The 23,698-nt window shown below is 34.6% G+C and overlaps 1 protein-coding gene across 4 annotated transcripts; it reads left to right on the top strand.

The window, feature by feature from the left end:
• The first annotated feature begins 429 nt into the window (after positions 1–429).
• Positions 430–23,691, top strand: LOC111004085 (V-type proton ATPase 116 kDa subunit a1). 4 transcript variants are annotated; one of them, XM_022274929.2, is made up of 18 exons: positions 430–742; positions 2,277–2,456; positions 4,563–4,691; positions 6,019–6,110; positions 6,556–6,594; positions 14,675–14,801; positions 15,075–15,251; positions 16,707–16,919; positions 17,377–17,527; positions 17,904–18,043; positions 18,487–18,723; positions 19,121–19,233; positions 20,038–20,186; positions 20,674–20,810; positions 21,272–21,358; positions 21,936–22,049; positions 22,438–22,697; positions 23,093–23,691. In XM_022274929.2, the coding sequence occupies exons 1-18, from the start codon at positions 626–628 to the stop codon at positions 23,190–23,192; spliced, it is 2,562 nt and encodes an 853-aa protein (XP_022130621.1). In that variant the 5' UTR covers positions 430–625; the 3' UTR covers positions 23,193–23,691. The 4 variants fall into 4 exon arrangements, with proteins under 4 accessions (XP_022130621.1, XP_022130622.1, XP_045489257.1 ...); XM_022274930.2 differs by lacking the exon at positions 6,556–6,594; XM_045633301.1 differs by lacking the exons at positions 6,019–6,110; positions 6,556–6,594 and adding an exon at positions 5,517–5,563 and having other exon boundaries at positions 431–742.
• Positions 23,692–23,698: the final 7 nt, after the last annotated feature.

Raw genomic sequence — 23,698 nt, 5'->3', positions numbered from 1 at the left:
ATTTTGTTATTGCGTACATATACGAAAGATGAATAAATCGATATCGATCGGGTAGAATTTAATATATATATTTACATTTTGGGACTATTAATTGATTATACATATAGATGTTCGCTTATTTGTTTGTACTTCAGTAAAATTTAATTCTTAATTGATATATGTATAAGGGTAAAAGTTGGAAAAAATATAGCTCTAAGTCTGACCTCCGTTAGTCAAAAATGTAAATTGGATGTCGATTTGGTCAAAATGTAAATGGGATTCCTAATTGTATTCAGTCTTGTTTCTTGATGTAGCTAGAATATGCTCAGGATATATTAATTATTTATCCCTAATGAGAAAGGCAAAAGACTAGTCCATCCATACAGCCAAGTTAGGCTCAGGGTATTTATTACGCAGAAAATTGGCAACACTGCCGCAAGTGCGTTTTTTCCTTGCGCAGTCGGCAGTACGGCGTATGAGTAACACATTTTTAATAGGCCTGATTACGGAGTGGCGACTGGCGAGGGCCTATTGATTTCTTGTTTAATTTGGTTTCGTCGCTTGTGAAATCCGTTCGCACACGGATGCGGCGAGCCTTATCTGTTAATTTATAATTTTGTGTGCAGTGTCATTAGAAATCCGAAAAATGGGTTCGTTGTTTCGCAGTGAGGAAATGACTTTATGTCAGCTCTTCCTGCAAAGTGAAGCCGCTTATGCATGCGTGTCGGAATTAGGGGAACTTGGACTTGTACAATTCCGCGACGTAAGTAAACGATCTTTGTAAGAATAACAACGACAGAAAGACTACAGTTAAAACTGTTCCGTTTCCAGTATTGATTACATATGGGTTTCCATTTCGTGAAACGCCCTCGATTTAGCATATTTTCATTCGACACCTACCTATTATGTTTATATATTCATATCCGTTGTTCCTAAAACGATGGAAGGGCTGTCTGGCAGTATATGTTACAACTTAGTGGATAATATTAAGTATAACTTAATAAATGCACTATTTTGTAAATATCGTAAACTATAAGTGAAAGTTATAAAAAAAATTCAACATAGTCTGTATTATAGATCTTAGAAAGCTATCTTAATTTAAAATATATAATGTACAATTGTTAAAACAATATTTTGTGTTTATAAGCAATAATTTGAAATATGAAAAAAGTTCCATTAAGTAGTCATGTTCAGGTTTTAGCAATAATTGAGTCAAATATTTTTTTTCTTACCTAAAAACTTGATATATAAAGCAAATACAGTATTTTAATTCTATTAAAATCATGTGATTTATTGAATCACATGATATTAATACAAATTATCAATTTATCACTAAAATACCTGAAATATCACAGTAATTTATTAGCCTTCAACTTTTATTGATAAGTAATGGATAATCACTTATTGATAATAATTCCCAATAGTCTCAAAAGCGGTTTTGTAAATAATTACATATATTTATATACTCATAGCATTATCTTTCACTCAAAACATTATTTTCCTGTCTTTCTCTTCTCTAGGGCATAAGCTATTTGTTTTTTTTTACATTCTCCATTCAGCTTCCACATTATATATGCATTTTCTATTTTAAGCTAAATTTCAACCATGAATCTTGTTTATATATTAAGATATAGTATGATTTTTATTTTAAGAAAATTCAGAATTTTCTTTTCATAAATTTGTAAAATATAATTATGGTGATAGGACAAATTATTCAATTTATATGACTGTATTTCATCTTGATTTCTTTATGTTCCATTATTTTCGATGTCTTTTTGTTTTTGTATTGGGTATAGATTTTTATATATCTGTAATTCCAAGGAATACATAAATAACATAATAAGAATTAAACTGATCATAACTAATAGTGCGATACTAATTTACAGCACATAAATACGATTTATATTCTATTGTAAAGAGGAATAAACATTTTATTATTTACTTGTAATTTTATATTACATCTGTTATGCTGCATTATTGTATTTTACATTATTATATGAAATACAAAAATTTATCAATAGCTGTAAAAATAATTTTTTAAGATATAAAGACGAATATTTTTGTATTGACATAATATGTAAATTTTTTTATTTATTATCAATACTCTTCTTTTAGATTTTTAACTTTTTTTTCCTTATATTGAATAAAGCAATTATTAACTTCAATGTTTGCCTACTCATATGTACATATGAGTTAGTATAACCATTAACATTATTTACATTTATAATATATTATTCCCATGACTTCATATATAATAATTTTTAAAGTTAAATTTATATTGTTGTATTCATTCACAGTTAAATCCTGACGTGAATGCTTTTCAACGTAAATTCGTCAATGAGGTCCGGCGTTGCGATGAGATGGAAAGGAAGCTTAGATATCTGGAGAAGGAGATCAGAAAAGATGGAATCCCCATGCTGGAGATTCCTGGAGAATGTCCTGAAGCCCCACAGCCCAGAGAGATGATTGACCTTGAGGTATTTATATATATGTTGTTTGTTTCCTACTAAAATCTAAAAGAGTTGCATGCTGACAGGATTGTCTAGAATGGATCAGAATATTTCTTTCATGATAAGGCAGGTAGTGCTAGGCGCTGATTATTTTCAGAAATATATAATTACATATTCAATTCAGGATCCTCATTGTGTTTTGTGACGTAGAATACAACATATAAATCCCAGGTTTTCTTGATAAAAATAAACTGTGTATTGTTTCTCGCGGTTCATATTGAAGTAAAAACGTATTATGTATTTATATTGCGTTTGCGGTGAGAATTTTTAATGAAACCTTATGGCATGGCAGTTTTATAACTTGCCACACTGGATATTTATTACGTATGTATTAATAACCGTTATTTTATTTCGGTTTATTTTCTTTAGATAGACGTTGACAGAACATTTATATTATTAAAATTGTAGAATAAGACTAGATTTATTAATTTAAGCTTTGTTACATTAAATCGCTAACAAGCTATCTCTTCCTGACAACTAAAGGATAAATAAATATTAAGGAAAGTGTAAGAAGTGCATAACTAAATCCACAGCAATTGAATAACAAGTAACGCTGTACTGAATTTATAATTACCTTATACTTATTATAAAATAAATTATACTATAAAAATGAATAGTTTTTACGGCGAGAAAAATTCGAATAATTTCCGAGAAACCCTTAAAACAGCCCTTTACTTTTTACCATACAAACGTTTTTTAACTAAAATTACAAGCACTCAATATTGTCTGAGCAACGTAGGTGTGTTCCTAACGTAAACGAGACCCGTCTATCTCCACATTATGTCATAAATGATATGGAAGAAACTTATTTTTATTAATATATTTTTAATAAATATTTGTCACCTCTAGATTTGAACCCTAAGTTCATCTCTTAGAAGCTCTCTCGCAGACTCCTTTTTTAGTGGGTCACAGAAGGGTGGCCAAAGTTCGCGGAAGCGTCATAATATCATCTTCGTCATATCGTTATATCATATCATCAGGGTGAGGGTTCTTTTCTGAAGAATTTTTTGCGCCGACTATAAAATAGGTAGGAACAAAAAAAGCCACATTCCAAATCTTTATGACAGAAAAGTAAAGACTCTTCTGCTAATACAAAATAAAATCGTTAAAATCTTATTTATTGCAAAATGGTAATCTGAAATGTCGGAGCTAATGTTTCATGCTTACAATTTAATTTTAAATTATTATTTTCGCTAAAGCAACATCTGTGGCCTTCGTTAGATGATCCACAGACGAGTGTTGTTAGATATATTTGTTTAGATGTATATCAATCATTATATTGGATTACTATGCTGCACCTCTCAATATTTCCGGTTATCTGACAAGATAATACCCACTTAGATATATCCGTGGGAAGAGAAGATACATATTTAATTTGCCAAATCTGGTGTCTTCTCGCCTGGAATTTTTAATATACAAATCTTACTTCGTTAAAAAATATAACATTTCAAAGTTAATAAACAAGTACCTAGTAATTTATATTGAAAATATTATGTATGTATACAAAAATAGTGATAAGTTTACTAAATAAGAACATACGCACAAAACTCGAAACAAACGCAGGCTGCAATTTCCCCATTCAGACTATCTCAAGTTAGTAATTCCTATTGGGAAAAGGGATACTTTTCTTTAACAAAATCCTAGAGGCTCTTTAAAAAATGTATTAAAGAAGAGCTGTGTAATAAGGCATACTATAAAGTTCACGATAATCTTGATACAAGGGTTTTGGGACCATTTGTTTTACAATAAGTGTGTTTGATGATTTGCTATTTTGAAAGAGTATTGAGAGTTTTTTACGCCGGCTTTTTCTCTCGGCCTACACCCTCTGTCTTCTTTGCCGATGAGTAGGGATGTCTACCTATTTATATTAAATTACGAGGAATAAGTGATACCTGTATCTTATATTCCATAATAAACATATTATTTTTAGTACAAATTGGTTGCTTGGAAGAGATCGCTCGAGAGTGAAATTGCCTGTTGCCCTAATTTCGATTTATATTTCTGTATGCAACGAAGTTTTCATAAATAAATACAAACAAAATGCAAATATTAATGGTGGCAATTAATTCCTAGGCTACCTTTGAGAAACTAGAAAATGAACTTCGCGAAGTAAACCAAAACGCAGAAGCTCTGAAGAGGAACTACCTCGAGCTCACAGAGCTGAAGCACATCTTGAGAAAAACTCAAGTTTTCTTCGATGAGGTGAGTACATAGTACTACAAGCTTTACCCTAATATCTTAATCATATTTGCCTACGTCAGCTAACTCACCGGTCGCGTGATAAGCATGTCTGTTGGCGGATCCTATGATCTAGCGGATTGTCAACCGATTCATTATAAACGTAACTAATTATTCTGTATGGTTTGACGTCACTCTGACCTGTTTATGACTATCGTTTTATTGGCCTATTCCTACATTGAAATGCCTGAAGAAGCTGTTGTAGAAAAAGTAGCTCCAAGACGATAATATTTCAATTATTTCTCTATTTATTTTTATTTATTTAAGTTCTGGTCGATGTTTCATGCTTTAATATGTTTATAATTTTTATATGGAGTCGTTGCAAAGCTGACATATCTTGTCTTACTAAAATACCGCACAGTTCAGATTTGTAACACCCTCTATAACTTCTTAGGTCGTGGGTCTGTAAGTTTTCTTCATTACTACTAAATTTTTCAAAGTCACGCCTAGGATCTTAATTTGCCCAACGTCATCGTCACATTCGTTTCGACCTTGCGATTCTAATTCATATCAGAGTAAATTGAAAGTGCATTCAAACGAATTCACAAGATAATTAAACGGTCGAAAAAATGTGACATTGACATTGAACATTTGCTGATTTTCGCGCCATTTCGGCGCTTATGTGCACAAGATGGCGGACCCGTCGCGCGAGGAGGAACAAGTGACACTGCTTGGGGAGGAGGGCCTGATGGCTGGAGGGCAAGCGCTCAAGTTGGGGTATGATTAATTTCACCTCCGGCGTGCCTTGGCTCATGTCAAAGCAAGTGCTGGAATATGTTATTTTTACAGCGTTTGTACTGTGACGCTGATACGGGAGTCTACCGCTCACCACTCAGGCAAGCATTGGAGACGGCCGGTTTATAGTATACCGATAGATTAACACTTAACGTGATGTGTGATGGATTTGATGATAGACGTAGACATCTAATACGAGGCTTAGAATTAGACGGTATCGAACGCTAATCGATTGCTGCCTGAGTGAGTTTGACTAACTACATAATTTATTTTTGAAGTCCGCTCGCACATCAGAGGCATCTCCGATAGGACACAGATCATCCATCATGCTTTCTGTATTTGTTGCATGCTTTTATTTATGTTCCATTTAGTAGCATCGATTATTTAGTAGACGCGGAACACTAGAACTAACAATGAGCAAACGGCTTGGAACGAATTGAGCACTGGCGTGTTGGTGCTATTTTTTACTACAACAAGCGATTATCGAGCGGTAAATGTTGCAAAGCTTTCGTATGTGCCGTCGGGCGATGTCTGTACTTGTTTGTTTGTCTGCTAGCACGAGGGCGGTGCCAATATCACCACTGAGTCCATGACGCGTGCGCTCATATCCGACGACCCCAACAGACATTTGGGACAAGTCCAACTAGGGTATGTATGTGTACATACAGCGCTAGTGTGACGATGACCTTGCGAATTTCCACCGGCATTGATTCACAGCCGAAAAAATTCAATTACTGTGGCTATTAATGGCGTCCTTGAGATTTAGCTCAGTGGAAATTCAATAAATATTCTTTAATATCGACAAAGATAAATAGTAACTTACCAATACAGAAATTCGTATTGACGCACGACGTCATACTTGTCAGACGTGATTAATCATAATTTATTATTTGTAAAACTATGCGGCCGTAGCGTAAACATTTGGTTTGGCAAGAGTTGCTAAGATGATTGTGATCATGTCGTGCGTCAAGACGAAGCGATGTCTGGCTGATACTTCTATACAATTTTTTGAACAATGATAATGCATGCCCATTTGACAGACTAATTAATGAAATGTACTTAATGTACTAAATGTGCTTGGTTTATTCCCTAGTTATCGGGACAAGCAAGAGTCCTTGGAATTCCTGCCCTGGTTAGTAGTGTACATAGTATTACTGTAGCTGGTTTGGTTGTGGGTTAGCTGGTATTTAAGTCTTTCTGCTTTGGTTATAGCTTAAAGCTCACTAACTCACTTTCATATACAATGCGTGATGAGGTTTGGACTTCAAGAATAGATGATGGATTAGGTGCGAAATGTATATGCTGTTATCAGTCAAAATCAATCGTAACGTTTTATATCAACGCTTATTAAAAGCTATTGTTATTATTAGTAGCGGCACGAAACTCTAGCGCTGACCGTTATTGCGCAGAAGTAAAAAATAAGATACCTGAGGGGGGCTAGCGGAATGAAGAGCGTCGATTCGCTCTCCAGTCGCATTCCGTCCCCGGCAGTCTGCACCGATACGACATGCGCAGCAATCCCCTCCACGTATCGGCCAGCGCTAGACTTACGTACCGCTGCCTATATGCGGGCTTACGGTCGATGAAATTTTGATTTGCGTATGAAACGAATGGATAACATTTCCTCAGCATTGTACATACATATGTGGACACTAATGTGGATTCGAAATTTGGAGTTTTATGTATTATTATGTATATAAGACGTTACGGTTATGTATAATTTCGATCAGCCCTAACAGCGTCTTGGTACGAGTGACTTAGATTAGTTTAATTATAACCGATTTCAAGTCCTGATAGAAGATTTTGAGCTCGGTTCATTTAACTGTAACAAAACCCTATGTTCGTTTCCGTGGGATTTTAAATGTTGTAGATAATTAGAAAACGTATCATATGGCTATTTTGAGTTCATACATTATACTATAATGAGCGTATACATATATCATCATATACATACGCTCTTAAAATGAGGACCAAGATTATGAGAATTTCAACCCCATGAAGCACCAACACGTTTGTGAATTTATTAACCTCTAGATAACAATAAAATACATAACTTTTTCATACATTGTCTTTGACACATCAGTGGTACAGAATATTCTAGAGTCATGGCCATTTTTATCGTCATCACATCTGATTTACTCTAGTCTACGAACGAACTTTCAGAAAGGGTTTTGTTACGTAATTATTTACACAATGCTATTCATTCGTTAATTTAACCAGAACATGACGGTTTGTATTTTATGTCTACTAACCTTGAGACTTTCAGTATGAAATCGATTGTCGCCATTGAATTGTCACTGTTAAATGCAGTGTTATATAAAAACCTTTTTTTACGTGTACTTATAAAAGTCAAGAACGTTTGTAATTTACTTTGCCAGTTCTCAAATCAGGTCCATAAGAAAGACGAGAGTAGTAGCACACTCTGCCATTTTTTATAGTCACTGACAAATAGATTTTATAACTTTTTGATGTCGATTATAAGTTAAAAAGCTTCATTACATCTAGTGAAAGAAATTACTGACACAAGTTATTTGTTATTGATTGATTTTCTTTGTGTTTTTGTTTATTGAAAATATACTTTAACTGCCATGAGTGATATTGCGGTTTTCGGCAAAACCAAGTAGGTTTATGTTTATGACGTTATTGAAACTTCCTTATAATGAATGTTATAATCACGTGTCGGCAATGGTTTTCCTCAATTGTAATTCCTTGGTTTTTGCAGTAATATGTATTAAACACGGTGTCGATAATTATATGAATATGCCTAACAAACATGAATTACGAATTCTTCTATTTAGGTATGTCTATTGAAAGCAGCAAAGTCAAACATATGGTTAAAGCTGCAAAGTAATTTTTTACTCTAAAGGCCTGTTTCACAATGTCCGGATAAGTTCCAAATAAGCTATTTATTACTTATTCGTAGGATAAATAGTATTTTTGCGTTTCACGACTGTCAGATAGCGCTATTATACGTCATGAAATTTGAAGTATCTTATTTGGAACTTTTATCTTTCGAATAATTTATGTGTTGCATAGCTATTTGACACTTTATCCACACATTGTGAAACAGGCCCTAAGTCACGTCTCCCGTATGTTAAAATCCTTTTACCGTATTGACCACAGGATAGTATGACCACATACGTTTATTATTTAATTTGAAGATTTATCATCATTAATTCAATAGTACTATTACAAAGATTTTGTGATGCCATACCGAGTGTATTTTTTCACTTAATGTTTGATTTCATACAGTTAATTGCGGTTGTAGAAAAAATATTCTGGATCAAGGATTTGTAAAGCCTGACATTACAGTTTGCATATTTCGATTACCCAATTGGTTTCATAAAGAAAGGCAAAGGATTGATGCCTTTGAGATGTGGCTCGCCACTCTGCCGAGCGAATTGTGCACTTATTTCGTACACACAATGCGTAGAGGCGATGAAAACTTGGAGAAACTGATCGTAGTTGGCAACACACCAGGCAAAAGATCACGTGGCCACTTACCACTTTCCATACACTTACCAACCAAGTGAATTATTGACCGTGTTCAAAACTAATACTGTTGTAAGAGAGGCATTTGACAGATATCGGTGGAAACAGGTCGTCCGCTCAGGATGGTTCCTTGCTGATCACGACGATCAGATATGAGCTGATAAGAGAGAGACTTAATTCATTTAAGTGATTTCGGATTCAGCTTCAAAATAACCTCCTTATCTTAAGAGACCTTACGGCTCATTACGTCTCGTCTAGCGGAAAGTAATTATGGCAAATTAGTACAATGTATTTACAAATAGAAATTAGTGTTTTACTGCTGTCGTGACCAATTAAAAGTCTCACGTTCCAAACCGTGGGAATCAGTGGACAATGTTTTTATTTTGTCTTGTTAGTTGAAGGTAAGCTAGTCTCACTGCGAAGTCATATACTGTACTCCCGAACACATGATTTTGAATTTAAATTTTTTACAAATAATTTATTCATATTGGTAACTATGAATTCTTATTACTTCTTGTTTTTGGATATCTTACTCGATTCCCTTGTCCCTCAGCGCCTCTTAATACGATGTACTATGCATATTTAAAAATAAACATAAAAGATATATTAATTCCATTTCCTAAATAAAAAGGACGAGAACTGGTAAGACACTCTTTTATTCCAAGTTTTTAGTTTACAAGAAAATTGTTAGAAACTGCTACTGTTATTGCTGAAGCATATATACATATATAAGACAAGACACGTTGAATCAAAAGGTCACACATACTGAGAGAGAGAGAGTGATATATATTATAAGAAGATATTATCGTATAGTTTGAAAATTTCTATTTAACTATTAACTCTTATTAACTATTTAACGAAATTATTAAAGCTGCAATTTAAATTTTAATAATATGAAATTTATATTATTTCGATTTGGATTTAAACAGGTTTTATAGCGACATTGGCTTCTAACTGCAAGTCGTAATAATAACGAATGAATAACGTTGGTAAATATTTTCTGGTGATGGATGAATTTTATTAATTGATAGAGAGATATCGAACGTGGTTTTTTATTGGTACGTCAATAGGCAATTATTTGTCACTATGGAACATAAACAAATGTTTTTTTAAATTGTGTTACGTATAAAAACCTTTATAAGTTTAAAAAAACCCGCCGAACCGTTTCTCTACGAAGGATTGGGTTGCCCAGTCCCTATGACTTGCCTGGAGACACATTAACGAAGTGTTAATTGTCATTCTGCGATTTGTGTTAAATTACACAGACTGGCAAGACATTGCTACGATATCGTCGAGTTGAATCTGTGAGCGTTTTGCGTCATATGAAATACGTATGAAAATCAATATTTATAATTGTTTCTTTTGTAAATTAATGAGAACAAGTTGTCTTCGGAACGCTTTTCAAATTCATGGAAGACATTATTCTTTATAATAATTTATTATACATACTGTGCGATAGTAAAAAATGACAACTTAAAAAGTGATTTATGATCAGTTTTACAAAAAATTACGTATGTTGTTACCTTCGCAGACTTGGATGGATGCCAAAATGGCGAGACGTTACATCATTATGATTAAAGCAAAAACGTTTTATCCGGTATCAATGAGACAGACGGGTCTACTAAACATTTTGTATGAAAACAAGTTGTTTCAAGTTGGATAAAATTAATTTTTATACAAAATAAATCATTGGCATCAATCATTTAACCTTGCAGGGCTCAGATTTCTGTATCTGTTTCATGATTATTTGTCAATCTTAAAGGCAAGTAGGTGATCAGGCTCCTGTGCCTGACACCGTTGCCTTTAGGACTAAGGCGTGGTTTCCTTATGTTTTCCTTCACCGTTCGACCGAATGTTGAATACTCATGTAGAAAGTCCAAGTGCATAGCCAGAGATAGAAGCTATGGCCTTAGGGATGAGATTCGTACGCTAAAGCCACCAGGCCCGCGCTGCTCTTTCCATACATTGAATCTTCACAATTAAATTATTGAGCGATCCGGTGATTCTCCGAAACAGTTTGCTCTTATGATTTCTCCGTAGTAATACTGATTTTTATGCGTCATTAAATAAAACAAGGTTTGATGTTATTTCAAAGATAGTGTAAATCCTATATTCAATGGCAGTTCCTTGTCATGTGACTGTATCTACTCATAACTCGTATCTCGGCCGTCGACACTGAAATGTAAATGGAGACAACTTCTCTTAATGATGAAACCTTAACTAAATTCAAGAACTAATTAAAACAAATAATATAATAGTATAGAAGCCTTTTTTCAAAAATTAAAATAAAAAATCATTTATTTATATAGGTAACACAATGCACACTCATAAGTGTCTAAGTGCCTATAATTTTACATTTACTGCCAGTTCAAGGGCGGAAGAGAAAAACTGGCAATAAACTCTCGGCCACTCTTTTTAATCGCCAAGTTTTTTCTTTTACATAACGTTTGTAAGGAGCTGCAACTATTACACCTTGATCCACATGACATCTTGAGTAATTAAAAATAAATGAAAAACATAGATTTGTCCTCTATTAGCAGGAGGCATGGTGAAATAGGAGCACGCACTTACATACTCGTGAGAACAACAATTCGGAAGTCGAGTAGAGTAGTCTTTAATGCCCTGTTGAATTTTTCAATTCGTTTTGCGATTGTCGTTTATTTACTTTGTCAGTATGTATTCTATTATGGTTGGTGTTCTGAGAACTATCAAGGATTTTTTCAGCTTCATATATGGGTGATGATAATTGGTCAAAATTTTGTCTTTTCCATATAAAAAGGCAAGATGCCCAAATAAATACGAAGCCCTTGGATGTAAATCAAAGTTATTAATTGGTACTAATAGATTTCGGTTTTACAAGTACTCTACAAATTAGTGTTATTTTATAAATTCAAAGACTAAAATAAACACGTAGACCATATAGGAACAGTCAATATATGGTTTTTAAAGAACAGGGTTAAATGAGCATAAGGCTCACGTTTCTCACCAGAGTGCCCATGTACACTCTCAAAGACACAGGGCTCGCGTGTATGATGCCGTATGTTTGTTATCTATTGTTGCACAGCTAGGTTTTCAAAGTACGTTCGCTTTTTATCGGAATAATTATGTAATTAATATTTAGCTTTATTTAATATGAGTACACAAGCAGGGGTTCGTACACAACATCGTAGTGACGTAAAAGACTTAAGAAATCTGCATGGTTTCCCCACTGTGTTTCAGTCAAAGTTCTTAAGACTTTTTGTGGGGACCCCACATGACGTCCTGATAATTGGAGACCTTGAGGAAGTTAAACCCAGGACGGGCACTATTAGACTTTCTATGTGCACATTAACGTACTTTACTTACATGGCATAGAAGTCTGATCATCTCTTACTTATTAGAATTATGATTACGTATGACGTAACAGGTATAGAAATCTGAAGACGAAGGGGAACTTGTAGCGCCATAGGTTTTTTTGTATACGTTTTAAAGTTCACTTATTTTTACCTTAATTCTTCTTACTAAGGGTTGGAAATGATAGCGCTTTTAAATTCAAGCAGCGCCATCTATGTGTAATTTTTTTGCATAAATTTTGTAGAAAGCATTCCATATTTAAATTTTATTAATAATACGAATTCAGGCGGGGTTTCTGCCACTAAGGTTTCCCCTCGTATTCGAAGGAAGTTTTTGCCGCATAACACCAGTTTTTTGAACCAGCTGTACCTATACTGAAGTATTTCCGAACCGATACTTCTTCAGATCCTTGAATACACTTGTCTTCTGACAGTGTGAGTGTCTTTGGGCGGCGGTATCACTTAATACAGGGAATAAGCTGCTAGTTTGCAAAAAATAAAAAAAGTCCTGTGATATATTACGATACTGCATTAAGTAGGGGCATGTACACGCACATAAATGTGCTCATTTGAATTTAAAGTTGAACAATAATTACGTCACGCGTTACATAAGTGATTACATTATCAATGATAAAATCCTCATTATAATTTATCAGTTGGAATTGTAATGGAAAAAAATCGGCCATGATTTTCCACTTATGTTGTCGCGATAAAATCACTTTAAATTTACAAGTATTTCGTGTCTATTTCCTGTTATCGGAGAATGGAAATTTCGTTATACATACAATAACTAAATTTCCATTTTCCCATAATAACATTTATTATTGGTCCTCATATCTGAGACAAAGAGTTACAAATTTAATTCTTACGTGTCTGATTACGAAAACAAAGCCCGATGCTCCTTTATCTTCACATAATACGTTTTATGTAATCATCTTTACATAAAACGGTAGGCATAAGGATATACTATAAGGAAATATAAGTATGTATATGAATAAATCAGTGGCGCTACAACCTTTTTAGGTCTGGTCCTCAGATTTTAAGTCCGGCAACGCACTCGCGAGCCCTCTGGCATTGAGTGCGTCCATGGGCGGCGGTATCACTTAGCATCAGGTGAGCCTCCTGCCCGTTTGCCCCCTGTTCTGTATTAAAAAAAAGATTTCTGTATCTGTTTCATGATAATTAGTCAATAGGCAAGTAGGTGATACACGCCGTCTACTTTTTGGGTCTAAGGCAAGCCGTTTTCTATTATGTTATGTTAAATGCGCACATAAAAAGTCTATTGGTGTACGGTAAATATGATGGGGTATACGACCCTCCACTAAAACGTATGAATAAAGCAAATAACCAACTAATTAATTTTATAAACATTAACATAAATGAGTATATCATCATACTTCAGATATAATCCCTTGTCAATGTTTATTTCCGCTGCGTGAATATTTTTATCTATTATATATTATAAATTTTTGTACATTTATGCCACATGACAATGCCTTGTGAAATTCTATACGATCGATATCTCTCTATTTCGTAATCAAAACCATTTTTAGTATTCATCACACATCCTGAGAAAGTCCTGTATTGTGTATAAATGAGAATTGCAAAGCAAAAGCGTTATTCGTGACTTTCGACGGACCTTTTAAGAAATCTATTTTCAATATCTAGGTCACGCTGAAAATATTTAGAAAATGAAAAACGGCTTAATGTAGAATGTTGCCAATACTTTTATTGTTTTACTTTCTAATCTCCGTTCCTCTCTACACATCTAAACCAATGGAACCACTGAGAAAATCAGTGGGTCCATTCTTCCCTATGAGTCTAGTCTGGCCCGTATCTGCTGATAGGTCAGTCTCTTAACTTCCTCTATCATGCGTCGCACAGCACTAGCACAGTAGTCGCAGTTAAAGAACGTCCTTCATGTGGCTCATCATTGAGATTGCTACGTCCACGCTTAAACTTGTTAAACCAATTGTAAATAGTGGCACGAGATGGGGCTTCATTAAGAAATGCTAATTGCAGCAGTAGCTTTGTTGTTGAGAAGCCCACAGCGAAAGTCATAATAAATCATAGACCGCAATTTTTCTCGCGTAAGGTTCATTTTCACGTGTATCCAAGAATTTTAGATTTGCGGCCAATTTACAAAAACAAATGACAAATGAATGCTGCATTAGGTTACCAAAGAGTTCTAAAATTGAAATTCAAAAAAGTTTTCATTAGCAATGTTTCTAACTGGCCAGTTCTAAACATTTTCAGTGTTACCCACCGATAAATAGATTTTTTAACGAGGCAATTCTGAATTGTATATACATATTTTATTCATTCAGAAGTGTTTCATAACCATTGAAATGTCGCCCATGCATGGTGCTAAGATACGTTTCTGTGCAGTTTCGTCGCTGGAGTTATCCTCCGGGAACGCATCCCGGCATTTGAAAGGATGCTATGGAGGGCCTGCAGAGGAAATGTCTTTTTGAGACAGGCTGAAATTGATACACCATTGGAAGATCCATCTTCGGTACGTACATAATTATTTTAACGCAAAAATTGACGAGTTTTATATACTAAAGGTTAGTTTTAAGTTCTTAGAAGGTTTTATGTATCATGTAGGTAAATGCTATGTTTATAAAAGCGGTAATTTCAATCACTGTACACACGCATTACATACTAAAAAGATACCTTGTTCTTTAAAAAAAAATTATCTCTCATTCTTTTTTATTATTAAGTGTGTTTCTGTGTATGTGTTTTGTTATTAATAAATGTTAGAATAATATCAATAATAAATTTTCAGTCGGACCAAGTATACAAGTCGGTGTTCATAATCTTCTTCCAAGGAGACCAGTTGAAGACTCGCGTAAAGAAAATTTGCGAGGGCTTCCGCGCCACTCTGTACCCATGCCCTGAAGCGCCTGCTGACCGAAGGGAGATGGCTATGGGTGTCATGACCAGGATTGAAGATTTGAATACGGTAAATAATATATATTGGCTGATGAGAGGGAATGGAACTATATCACAAAGTGCTGTAGGTTATGCCTCTATGATGTCCAAATTCGATTTTTTTTGGGGGGGGTACGCCCAGTGGACACTCATTTTTGTGGGTGCGTTGCCGGTTTTTGGGAGGAGTATACTTGCTTATTGATACATTACTTGTAAAAAAATCCTTATAGACTTTCAACCATAAGTACAGTTACGGGGGGTTTTATTAAATTTCAATTTTAATTTTCTTATATTCATATTTGCTGTAGAACCTATTGTTAGTAAAAAAAACAATGATTGGAAAAGTCTTATAAAGTTTATTTGATTCAATTAAAATGTGGAAAAAAATATTGCGATAATAAAACCTTGGCAATGACAACATTACTGGACCAAAACCGCATAAATGGATTTAACAATTCTTGCGTAAGACTGAAGAAGAAAAAATAGAAGACAAGAACTGAGTGTATTGTATGTACGTAATAGAGACTAATTAGTGTTATTGCATACTTTCTTATGTTAGTAAATTAGGTTAGATTTAAAAAACTTATTAGTCTTAAGTTAGACTCGAGCGTAATGTTTCATGATGAAATAAAAAGTATATATGAATATATGAAAAACTATGAACTAAAACCTTAACCGAAGTGACTTGAATACATGATAAATTATGAAAATGAATGCATGGAGGACATATTTTCCCTGACAGCGGCAATTTATTTGACAAATTCCGTTATCGGAACGACTTTGACACAGAAAATAAATATCGCGGTTTACGATGTTGGTACAGCGATTATGTTGGGCAACGTGACGCAAAAACTGGGTCCATTGTTTGATTTTTTGATGGTTTTAGTGTTCATGGGATAAACGTCTTAAAACTATATTGAGGCTTTATAGCTAAGTCGTAAAAATGAAGCAAAGATTGCTCCGCTAGTTTACACATTTAATTTTTACGTTGCACCATTAAAACTGATTAATTTTGTGTTTTACCACAAAATTTTTAGCATTTTTTTTCTACAGCATATCCCGTATATAAAAAATGCTATTTTGACTCTTTTCTTGAAACTGTGTGTACTCTGCGACGTAGAGGGACAGATGATTACTATATTATGTCGTTAGGCTTTTATTTTTTCCTAATACTCAGGTTAATGCTTCCTTAAATAGATTTTTCTTAACAAAAACGGATTTCGAACATCATCCACGGACAGTTACTTAACACTTCCAAGCGAACATTTTGTGTTACACTTGCTTAATAATAATAAATCATTTATTACCAAGATAGTTGTACATTCAGATCTATCAATTATAAAAATCTACAAAATCAGCCATATACCAATAGGCATGCACATGTCATAATAATAAGTAAGGCTAATTATAATTAAACTATAAAGGCAACTTGCCTTTGACTTACTTTTGTGGAAAACAAAATAGTAATTAAAATATTGTTATTCAGGTACTCGGTCAAACCCAAGACCATCGTCATCGCGTTCTGGTCGCCGCAGCCAAGAACATCAAGAATTGGTTCGTCAAAGTTCGCAAGATTAAGGCCATCTACCATACGTTGAACCTGTTCAACCTGGATGTCACTCAAAAGTGTCTGATCGCGGAGTGCTGGGTTCCGGCTCTTGACATGGAGACCATACAACTGGCTCTTAGGAGGGGAACGGTAATTTGAAACTTCAAAACCTTCATTTTTTTACAGATGAAACGTTACGTAGGTTTGCAGCGTTTTTGCCGAAGAAAAGAGAGAGAGATTGAGAACGATTAAGAGAGAGTGGGAAAGGGAGATCGAGAAAAAATACACTCTATTGGTTGTTGAATTCGTTTAGTAGTTACATTTTAGAACTTTCGATGGCAATTCTGTCGCATTACGTCTTGTACAGTAAACGGAGATTTTTTAAATATTTATTTATGTACACATTATCATTAGCACGTATACAGTATGGAAATAGTGTGAATATTTATATAATATCAGATACTGGTACATGATTATCTATTGGGGCTTTCGCAATGGTTATAGTTATAATTAATTTACAAAAAAGTTTCACTGCTTATATGTACTTCTGTCAAATATTCACCTTGTATTTTATATAAGAGATTCACGTAATTTAATGCCGTTTCAGGAACGCAGTGGCAGTTCGGTTCCGCCCATCCTGAACCGGATGGAGACGCTGGAAGACCCGCCCACGTACAACCGGCACAACAAGTTCACCATTGCCTTCCAGAACCTCATCTACGCGTATGGTGTCGCCACCTATCGGGAGGTTAACCCAGGTGGGTAATATATATTTTTTACGTTCAGAGTGTATTCATTCCACTGCACTGCCTTGTACACTAATCTTGTGACTCAAGAAGTTATTTAATATTTAAAAAAAATGAGCTCATTAACAAATTCTGGCATTAGGCACTGTGTGTGTTACTGCCACAATGATTACCAACCTCTCTTTATTTTGTTTATTTATTATATAATACATACTTCATCAAGAGACTCGAATAGTATCTTGGTGTATAGGGCCTTGGTGATAAACTTCTTGCGTTACTTATAAAATACATGTTATTTTTCTAAGATTGTATTTTATTATTCATTATGCTAATGCCATTATTCGAGTAATTAACTAAAATAAAAGATTATTATATTTTTCCCCCCCAGCCCCATACACCATAATAACGTTCCCGTTCCTCTTTGCGGTGATGTTTGGAGATTTGGGCCATGGGGCTCTAATGGCCGCTTTTGGATTCTGGATGTGCTACAAGGAGAAACCTCTGCAGGCAAAGAAGATTGACAGTGAGGTGAGAAATCATTTCAAATATATCTGTGGCCATAGGTCAGAATATGATAAGTCATACGGAGAAATAAAGGACTTATCTTTGTCTGATCTATGATCACAAAATATATTATATATTATATATGTAAAAAAAAGACAAAAAATAAAAAGGTAAGAACGTAAAAAAAGATTTTTTTAATATTCCAACAAATGTATGAAAGTTCTTGTAAATACTTTGAATTAGTCTGGAATTTTTTTTATTTGTTTTTGTTGCCTCTGTTCACTGAAAGAAAATCACAGAACGAAATTCTGTTTTGTCCTATAATTTTTATTTCTTTGTATCATTTTTTACCTGCATCTGGACTTATGTTCTTACAGTTATTAGTACATAAGCACAATGGTGCAATAGATACAATTACATAAATTCCGTTTACCTGATTGCCTTTATTTAGAACATAACAATTCCAGATCTGGAACATCTTCTTCGGCGGACGGTACATCATTCTGCTCATGGGTCTGTTCTCAATGTACACTGGGCTCATATACAACGACATCTTTTCGAAAAGTCTCAACATTTTCGGCTCTTCTTGGAGGAATAACTACAACATCAGTACCCTCGAGGAGAACAAGCTGCTGCAACTCAACCCTGACTCCTGGGACTACCTTCAGGCTCCGTACCCCTTTGGAATCGATCCAGTTTGGCAGGTGTGTATTTCTTCTTCTAATTTCTTTTCGAATAATTATGTAAGAACGAACTAATGTTATTAAAATTGTATTTTTAGTGTTCCTACCTTACCTCTCAGAAGTACAAGAATAAATTTGCTCAAATATACTATTATAAAACAAGGGGGCAAACAAGTAGGAGGCTCACCGGAAAGTGGTACCGCCGTTCATAGACAAACTCAATGCCGGAGGGCTCGCGAGTGCGTTGCCGGCTTTTTAAAAATAAAGGGCTTGCTAAAAGAATTTTATGGGAATATTCACGTGACCAAGCGTTTGGCCATTGTGGGATACGCCCGTTAAGTATTGTTGTTTCGGACCCCAAAAGAAAAATCATGATTGCTAGAGTAATTAAAACATATTTTATTTATTTAATTTACAGCTGGCTGAAGCGAACAAAATTATCTTCATGAACGCCTACAAGATGAAGATCTCCATCATCATTGGGGTATTCCACATGCTGTTTGGAGTCTGTATGTCGCTGTGGAACCACTTGTGTGTATTATTTTCATTTTATTGCAATATCATACACAGACACACTAGTATTTTTTTACTTTTTGACAGATATTCTGTGTCTTTATAATCGTAAACGTTGTCTAAGTGTTTAGTATGTTTAATTAATATGATTCCTAAAGTAATAGAAGCAATCTCAATGGTTGAAGTCTGTTGTTTGTAAAACAAAGTAATAAAAAAATCAACAGTGAATTGACTCGATCAGAACATTGTCTATAAACACAAAACAAAGTCGCGTTAGGTACAACACTTATAACTCAGGATCGGCTGGACCGATGTTAGTTATCTCATTTTTGGTGGATTCTCCTCCGCTCCGAATAGCAGAATAAATAATAAAATATCGGATAAATTGCAAACAACACTGTTGACACATCTGTTGACAAAACTACGCATCATTTTACATCGAATTTGTGTCAGTTCAAGAAATTCCGATCTTTAGGTGAATGAGGAGATGCTTAAGCAGGCTTTGATCGTTATCAAAGACATGTGTTACATCATAAAAATGTTTTATATCAGAAAGTGTTTTAACATTCAGTATCGCAATATTGGCGCTAAAGAGAAGAGGCATAATGTGTAAAACTGCCATTCTACTATCGCAATGGCAAGCAATAAAACATTTCTATATTTGCCAAAAAAGTTGTATTAATGTTATTGCCGTAATGAAATCCTAAAATAAGTTTAACTTAAGTAACAATGATATTATTAGACTGTAAGGCGGAAGTTAGTCATTATCATAAATGTTATGCGAGAGATAAATGAATTGACAAAATTGAAAATTGCCTTCAGGTACTTCAAACGCCGCATCAGCATCTACGTGGAGTTCATCCCTCAGATCGTTTTCCTGACTGTGCTCTTCTTCTACATGGTGCTGCTGATGTTCATGAAGTGGACGTTTTACGGAGCCACCATCGGCCACTTCGGAAGCCAAGAAGAAGGTATGCAATTTTAAAACTAATTATAGTCTATATATATATATATAATATATTTACATAATATAAATTTGAGTTTAGTATGGAAGGAAAAAAAAGTTTTTTTTAATTTATATCATTTATTCATATATATAACACAATATACATTTATGCATGTCAAATAGTAATTAAGTAATAATTTATATTAAATGCTTGTTATTTTACATTGACTGTCAGTTCTTAAATCAAGTGTGTAGAATGGAAGAGAATATGTATGCATGTACCATTTCTATTTATGTACTTCAATAAAATCTTTGAAAGCGGTTTCGACTGCCTTCAAAGTTTTTATTATATTAAATTTATTTTTATTATATTTATTATTTCACCATGTTTTCGATATACAAATGCACGAATTAAACAGCTGTAAAACCAAAGAGGAGATATTTGAGCTCAATGTAGCCAGTATTAGTTTCACAAACGCCTGGAGTTGATTATTGCGATTATTGGTTTACAGATATCGTGAAGTCGTCTGGCTTCTGCGCTCCCTCCATCCTGATCACGTTCATCAACATGATGCTGTTCAAAACCGATGAGAACCCGCGGACCCAGTGCGACCCCACCATGTACCCTGGACAGATTGGACTGCAAAAGGTGCATTACGGTTTCTTATGTAACAAGTGATGTTAATGATATTACCATGGATACACACGTGGAAGGTGCTCGCAAGTGCGTAGCCAGCCTTTTGAGAATTGGTACGCTCGTGTCACAATAATCGTTGCCATACTGCTGTGAAACGGCTATACCGATTCTTATGATTTTTTTACTCATATTCAGTAAGTCTGAGAATCGGCTACTATTTATCTTTCAAACCCTAAAGTGATAAAGGGTGTATAAAAAAAATATATCTTTCATATTTTGTTTTTTTTTTATGTAACAGCATACATAAACGAATAAACAAACACATACACCCTTAATTTTTATCTACCCTCATTTGATCAACCCTTATTTTTTATTTGTTAGTTAAAAACTTACTTGTGTAAAATTTACTTAAAATATTCCGTGTTGGTATATACTAAAAAGATAAGCTTGTAATCAATAATGACTTTTTTTAGTTCTTTGTGTTGGTGGCTCTTGTGTGTGTGCCTGTGATGTTGTTCGGCAAACCCTACTACATCATGCAAGAGAGGAAGAAAAGGGCGGTGAGTTTTAATATCAATATCTATATATTTAAAAAAGCTAATAGGTTTTAGTAGCAATGTTGGCCTAGTGGATTGTATCTCATACGTGTGAGTGAAACCTTCGCTTGAACGGTGAAGGATAACATCGTGAGGAAATCAGCTTGTTTTAGACCCAAAAAGTTGATAGCGTATATCAGGCACCGGTTGATCTACTACTCGCCTATTAGATTGACAAGATTGTAAGATTGTAAGGCCGCTGAATTTTTTTATTGATTTTTTGTACTGCAAGCGTGTGGCGAGTAAAAATTGTGTATTCGTATACAGAAGAATTACTGGCAATAATTCTCCACCGCTTGTTGATTGGAAGTTAAAATATACAAATCTTAAAATATCAAACGTGGATTTAATTTAAAAAAATATAATTATTATAATAAAAAATTAGTTTATGAATTATAAATAATTTGATATAGGAAACAATTACGGTCACAAAAGCTCACCTTTTATTGCCAGCTATTGCTTTATTTAATTCTGAATAGAAACCAATATTCCTGTATGAAATCCACTTAATTAAGCCAAAAATAACTGTAATATATTTCAGCTTCAAGGCCAGCAGCCTTTGGCTGAAAATGCCGAAAATGGAACAGCCGGTGGAGCTCCCGTGCCTAGCTCGCATCATCAGGATGAAGAAATCTCAGAAGTCTTCATTCACCAGGTAAATATACGGCTTCTGTTTTCGCCTGTTACATTTTGTACTAATTCTCATAATTAATATTAAAAGTATGAATTTGAAAGCATTTATTATTTCCAATGAAGAACATATTATTTTATTTTTAAGTCTATGAATAGGGAGCAAATTTAAAAAAAAAATATTAATACTAAACCTTGATTTAAAGATCCGCATACAATTTTGGCTGTGTTCAAATTCTACATATTTATGTTTTCTTAATATGTAAAATGGTTTTTTGCCAAGTTTAAATTTAATATTCAAAGGCTTTAATATGTTTGTTTAGAATGTGTATTGCAAGTTTGGCGACAAAGTGTGTTTGTGAATATATGTGTTATCGAAGTAAGGAGGAAGGAGTCATAAATATGTTTTGCAGGCGATCCACACCATCGAGTACGTCCTCGGCAGCATTTCCCACACGGCGTCGTACCTTCGCCTGTGGGCGCTGTCCCTGGCCCACGCCCAACTGGCCGAGGTGGCCTGGAACATGCTGCTCCGCAAAGGCCTGAAGTCCGGCGGGTACGAGGGCGGAGTGTTCCTGTACGTGGTGTTCGCGGGATGGGCCGCCATCTCCGTCTCCATCCTTGTGCTCATGGAGGGACTGTCCGCCTTCTTGCATACGCTGCGTTTGCACTGGTGAGATTTTGCTTTTTCAACCGGCCTCCAACTATATTTGTCCACAAATTTATTGGACACTAAATCACCGTTTTTGAGATATCCACGCTTTCTGTAGCAGCAGGGAAATTGAATAGGGGGCAAACGGGCAGGAGGCTCACCTGATATCAACGATACCGCCGCCCATGGACTCTCTCAATGCTAGAGGGCTCGCGAGTGCGTTACCGGCCTCTTTTCTTGAAGGGCTAAGTCGAATTGGTTCGGAAATCTTTCAGTGGGCAGCTGGTCCCAAAAAGTGGTGGTAAATGATGTTGACAGGTTAAAGTCTGTTGTTTGTAAAACACATTAGTTTTTATGGAGCAGATGGAAGGGAATATAATAATAAAATAAAAATACTTATTAAAATATTATTCCAGGGTCGAGTTCCAGAGCAAATTCTATGCGGGTGAAGGATACTTATTCCAACCCTTCTCCTTCGAAGTTATCCTCGATTCCGCGGGACAAGGCGAGGAGTAAATCATAAATAAATAAATAAAATATAAATGTTAATCGTGTTTAGAGAACTTCAAAATAGAAATTTTGGCGAATAACGCCATCTGTGTATCGCGTATGAGGTTCCCTTAGGGACGATGTTTACTGTTTGAAGAGAATTAAAAATCTATATTTATATTTCCTTTATTCTTCCTTACTTCTCTATTACAACTGTATAATGTTTTACGCATGCGCGTAGATCGCTTAACAGCTCCGTTTGTAATCGCTTTACCCATTTTAATCCAGTTATTTAGTGATAGGATTTAAAATGTGAATTATATCCCAATGTTAGCTCGTTCGAGATGTGAGATTGTATCGATTAGTTTTTATTCATTTTTATAAACATTTTTTATAAGTTGAAATGTACTTAAATCTGATTTTTGAATTATATCCCGAGGCTCTCTTTAATGTATCATTCCAGTAAGTCCAGAAATCAGCTTACGGTAGGGTTTATTGTTGAATCAGAAATAAATATTGTAGCTTGTATTGGT

This window comes from Pieris rapae, chromosome 2, assembly GCF_905147795.1.
Source record: "Pieris rapae chromosome 2, ilPieRapa1.1, whole genome shotgun sequence".
Classification (NCBI taxonomy): domain Eukaryota; kingdom Metazoa; phylum Arthropoda; class Insecta; order Lepidoptera; family Pieridae; genus Pieris; species Pieris rapae.
This window is presented reverse-complemented; position numbering and strand designations above follow the sequence as displayed.

What these genes read in the sequence shown, in the direction of transcription:
- LOC111004085 (XM_022274929.2), top strand. Translation starts at nt 626, where the DNA reads ATGGGTTCGTTGTTTCGCAGTGAGGAAATGACTTTATGTCAGCTCTTC. An exon ending in GAATCGATCCAGTTTGGCAG is followed by an intron (nt 18,724 to 19,120) that starts GTGTGTATTTCT and finishes TTTAATTTACAG; the next exon opens with CTGGCTGAAGCGAACAAAAT. An exon ending in GACAGATTGGACTGCAAAAG is followed by an intron (nt 20,811 to 21,271) that starts GTGCATTACGGT and finishes GACTTTTTTTAG; the next exon opens with TTCTTTGTGTTGGTGGCTCT.